At 49.0% G+C, this 4,760-nt stretch overlaps 1 protein-coding gene across 1 annotated transcript; it reads right to left on the bottom strand.

The window, feature by feature from the left end:
- Positions 1-349: 349 nt before the first annotated feature.
- On the bottom strand, positions 350-2,198 carry LOC113204811 (glutathione S-transferase-like). Its single transcript, XM_026420132.2, has 5 exons — positions 2,030-2,198; positions 1,684-1,824; positions 1,438-1,605; positions 962-1,101; positions 350-882 (listed from the first exon to the last, which is right to left on the bottom strand). The coding sequence occupies exons 2-5, from the start codon at positions 1,817-1,819 to the stop codon at positions 673-675; spliced, it is 654 nt and encodes a 217-aa protein (XP_026275917.1). The 5' UTR covers positions 1,820-1,824; positions 2,030-2,198; the 3' UTR covers positions 350-672.
- Positions 2,199-4,760: the final 2,562 nt, after the last annotated feature.

Raw genomic sequence — 4,760 nt, forward strand, 5'->3', positions numbered from 1 at the left:
TTTTGCTGTCCCGCCTCACCTGGGTCCCATCGGAGGGCGCGGTGCGACTGGGAACGCCGCACGCTGTGCAGATCGAACAGGAAGGCGCCCCCGTCCCTGCGACACAGCTTCGGATTTCTTTCTGTATCTCAGTCACGAAAAGGCAACAGCCAACAAAGCTGACCACAAGGATAAGCTAACAAAACTACCCTTCTAAAATGCAACGGTTTGCGATAAACAACATGTCTTTAATGGCAATATGGCAATTGTTCCTGTTACTGCACTAAATTTGACAATCGAATGCAGTGGGACAATTTTGTTCCCTCTAAAGAGAGAACCACAGTCAGCACTAAAACAAGAAACACAACTGTTTATCAAAAGGTTTGGTATGTTTTTATTTCTGCAATTAGAAAAACAGTAAAAAATGTAAAACAGTTTTTTATATTCCCCGGGCACTGTGAAAAATAACTGTAGGTTTTACGGTAAAATTTTCCAAGAAGAGTAAAAACTTGCTTTTCATCGGCAAGCTGGATTGTTTTTTTAAAAAGTTATTTTACAACATATTTTGTTAATATTGATTACAAAACATATATTAAATTTACGAAGGTTTTTACGACGCTAAACATGTGCAGTTTATTTTGGTTTAGAACAACATTTTTCTTGTAGTTCCGGCGTTAGATTCTGGAGTATGCTTTAGAAGTGATACTTCAAAGTATACTTGAAGTCAGGATCCCTCCACCTGTCACCGACGGGGCGCTTAGCGATGTACTTGGCGATGGCGGGAGTCGATTCCACCTTCTTGACCAACTCTTGTAGCAGGGGATAACCCTCCAAAAAGTCCCTGCCATAAAGATCCTTGAAGTATTTCAAGGGTGCGACAAAGTAGATGTCTGCCCATGTAAGCTGCAAATTATAGATAGATGATTAAAAGAACCAGACATCAACAATTTCTCGAGAGTATAAGATGTGGTGTGTTATGTACCTTTCCATTGACAAGAAAGCCTTTGTTTTCCTTTACAATTTGTTGAAACTTGTTCAAGTAGAAAGGTACCTGCTCCTTTAGCAGCACCTCCTTGGCCGCCTTGCTTTCAGGAATAGGGTCGTAGTACCATTCGCTAATTTCTGAAATTGTGGAAATAATTGTGCGATTAACGGCGATTAAAAATATGTAATCAAATATCTCAAAAGACGGTGGACTACACTCTAAATCGTGAGCAACTTTTTTCAATGACTAATTTGTCCATTAAAAGATGCCCTTTTGTTCACATAATGGCGATTGCAATGTGTAAACGTTCTGGTGGCGCGATCAAAGTAAGTGAGTTGGTAGTTGGTCGCAGAGCCCCTGCCTACTCTGGGTGTTCCGCCGGCTCCACGTCGCTGTTCGGCGGGTCGGCCTACACGTCAGGCGCTACCGTAGCGGGGAGCGTTCACAGATGGCATAGTAGCATCTGAACTTACTTTGACGGAAGTCGTGATAGAGATCGACCGCTTGGTCAATCTGGAGATTCTCAAGATCATCCTTGCCGGACAATCCGACCCGCTTGGCTAGGTATCTGCTAATGGCACTTGATTGGGCAAAAATCTTGTCGTCTATATGTAAAACTGGCATCTGTCCGTAGGGCATTGCTGTGGAGGTGAAAAGAGTTAATGCAGGACGAGGCTTCAAACTAGAGATGTACTTACTTTTTCAAAGTGGGCACTTACTGCTTTTAATCGTTTCCCACTGAGCAGCACTGTAGCGGTTATCCTCCCAGTTGATATTGCCATAGGAAAGCAGGTATCTGATGGGCTCCCCGAGGGCGGTGAGATCGAAGTAGTGGAGTATGTATTTGGGTGCCATGTTTTCTAGAATCAAAAAATCGTGGTCAAGATGACGGGGACGGGTAGTAACTTTTCCCCAGTAAAACCTAAAATATTTTTCACGGCGAGCCTATCCTAGCAGCTTGAACCACATGCGGGATGGGAATCCCCCAAGGAATCCAGTTTCAGGAGGAAAACAGTAAGGTGGGAGCGAGCGAGATACCAGTTTGGAGACAATGCATCAACTCACATTATTTAGTTTTGGTCGTTTGAAGTTTGAGGTACACGGCTGACGAGCGTAGTCGGCCTGGCGCCTTGCGATGGAGTGAGGGGACCGAAACTGATTGGAATCCAAACCAGACGGCCTTGTATTTGTTCAGCCCACACCACACAGCCGTAGACCCCCTCCCGAGGACTTGTGCCCCCACTCCGCCGAACCTCGCAAGTCCGATAGTACTTGAGCGTAGTTGTGCAACTTCCACCATGACCAGCAGAGACGGTCACCGCATGATGGGCAAGGTGTCCCACTGACAAAATTTAGGCCCCCTCCCCCCATCTCTCTCTATCTCGTTCGCACTTTTCCGCCAAAGCTCGCACCCGCGCCTTACGGAGAAGTCTCAAATGGCAACTAGGAGAGATATTCTTGTTCTGCCGACTCACGGCGATGAGATAAGGAACGCCTTTCAAAGCGGGGATGGCACGAGGGCCACTGTTAAAAACAACAATGTATTAATAAGAAACTTTGTTCTTTTAGAGTGCTGAGTGCTGGTATAGTTACGGTTTCTAAACAGTTTCTTAGTTGCTGAGCTTAACTTGAACTTGAAATTAAACTTTAACTTTAAATGCTCAGCTCTGTCAGGAAGCGCAAGGGGAGATCGCCCGGAAGATGGCGTGAAGTGAGGCGCCTGGCGTGAGACGTGGGATGTGAGGTGGACAGGCAGGCCAACCAAAATCGCGAAAACATTTTAATTTCAGCGCGCCGCAGGCCAAGGTAGACGCACATTTAGCTCAGCTTCACACGGTTTTAACGTGCGTCTACCTTGTAGTTAAGGAACAAGGTTTCTTAGTTTCGTATCAGACATGTTTGATGCTCTATCCTGCTTCCTGTTTTTCAATATCAGTCCTACCCTGTCTGAGCCAGGCAGCTGCCCCTGCTCGGCCTGTGCGTAAACTGTAGCGTACTATGCCACCCCCACTTCTCCACTTCCCCACCCCATCTACTCTAGCCACGTGGAGCGTAGCCAAACGTAGCGGCGGTGGCGGACGCAGCAGCAGACGCAGGGTGTTGGTGAGAGGAGGGGGAGGGGGTGGGTAGCAGGTCGATGCAGCTGCGGCGTAGTAGAGGAAGGTTAGGCCCGGACCGTCTGGATCTGGATCTGGAAGGTCACACCAACACTGTTGGTTAACTTCATTTGCTTCGCGTTTTGTAGTTTGGTGTTTTAGGTCCTTTGCACCTAACACACACCTAACAGTGTAGCACGGGGGTGAGCTTCCTAATGCACGGGTCGAGTAAACTGAAATGCTGATATTGCTCATGGAGCAACACTTCCGTGGTCGAGCGGTGGACCGGGAGGTCGAGGGGTGGGGTTGGAGTCTCTCCACACAACAAAGCAAGCTACACGAGAAACCAAACCCCCTCGCGCGTCTCCACTGCAAGCGCCGGCTCGATACACACTGCTTATTGGATCCGAATTACCAGGCTCCACCGCAGACCATCCAAACGGTTCTGCCTAACATTTAGTTACTCTGCGCTTGAAGTGCATGTGCTGCCCCTCTCTTTCTGAGCACTGGCAAAAACGAGGCAAAAATGATGTACCATAGAATTGTGTGTCAGCAGGACCACGACACGGTAGTGTAGCAGGTTTGCATTCCCTTGGGCCTAAGGGCCATGGCACCTGAAGGGCATGGGCGAGGAGGCAAGCCCGCCTACTGCTGTGTCGTAGCCCTGACACACGGTACAGAAAATGTGCATGAGATATGTGACAACAATTGGGCTTCATTCGAGCTTCGTACAAGTATTTATGTTGTGGAACAGATGACAGTTGTCAGGGGTACCAACTGCATGATTACAAATACACAGCAGCCGTAAAACTCCATGTTAAAGACCACTCGGTACTCGAAAGTATACTCAACCAGCTACAGACTTGACCAGTGCCGTTCAGTGCTTTAAGTCTGTCTTTTTTCTGCACCCCAAATATTCTTCATGTTAATAGTCCATTTTTTGTATACTCGATTTGATTATGAAAGCATTGCGCTTTCTCTATAAGTAGAATGCTTTCAACGAGTGAAATGAATTTAAATAAAAATCAAGAGCACAAAAAATTTGTACAAAAGACAAGAAGACACATTTTAGGGGTGTGGCAGGGATGTGACGCGAGGAGGGAGTCCTGTGGCACGTAGCAGCAGAGGAGTTTGAGCCGAGGAAGTTTTGCACGGCGCGAGCGACGCTCGTACACCGTTAGGCACACGACTTGAACCGCTCTGTCCCAGCACGCCCAACGCGCACTCCCATGACACGCCGAAAGCGTACTGTTCCCGGAAAGTTTTGAAAGCGCCAACTTGGCATATCGCGGTGAGTAGTACTCGCATTGCAGGGTGGAGGGCGCCCGGCGAGGGAGGCCACGCGGGTACACGGGAGTGCTGCCCGCTGCCTAACCACCGACCTGCAGGCGCTTCGCTCCCGTTGGCCCGGGGGCGCACATTCCAAAGTTCCCCTCTGTTTTCATCGGAGTCTAGCTCTCTAACCACAAGGGTCCATCCGCCCGTCTTTCCGTCTGTCTGTCCGTCTATCTGCCTGTCTGTCTGTCTGTCCGTCTGTCTGTCTGTCTGTCTGTCTGTCTGTCTGTTCGCGCGCGCGTGTGTGCAAGGTGCACGTGTTCGCCTGTACGCGTGGTGAGTGTGCGTGGCACGTGGACCTGGAGCGGGGTGGACCGACCTTGGGGCGCAGCCGGAGGCTGGGGCGGGTGCCGCCGGGGGTGGGG

The sequence above is a fragment of the Frankliniella occidentalis genome, unplaced genomic scaffold (genome assembly GCF_000697945.3).
Source record: "Frankliniella occidentalis isolate FOCC.00 unplaced genomic scaffold, Focc_3.1 Scaffold15, whole genome shotgun sequence".
In the NCBI taxonomy this organism is placed as follows: Eukaryota; Metazoa; Arthropoda; class Insecta; order Thysanoptera; family Thripidae; genus Frankliniella; species Frankliniella occidentalis.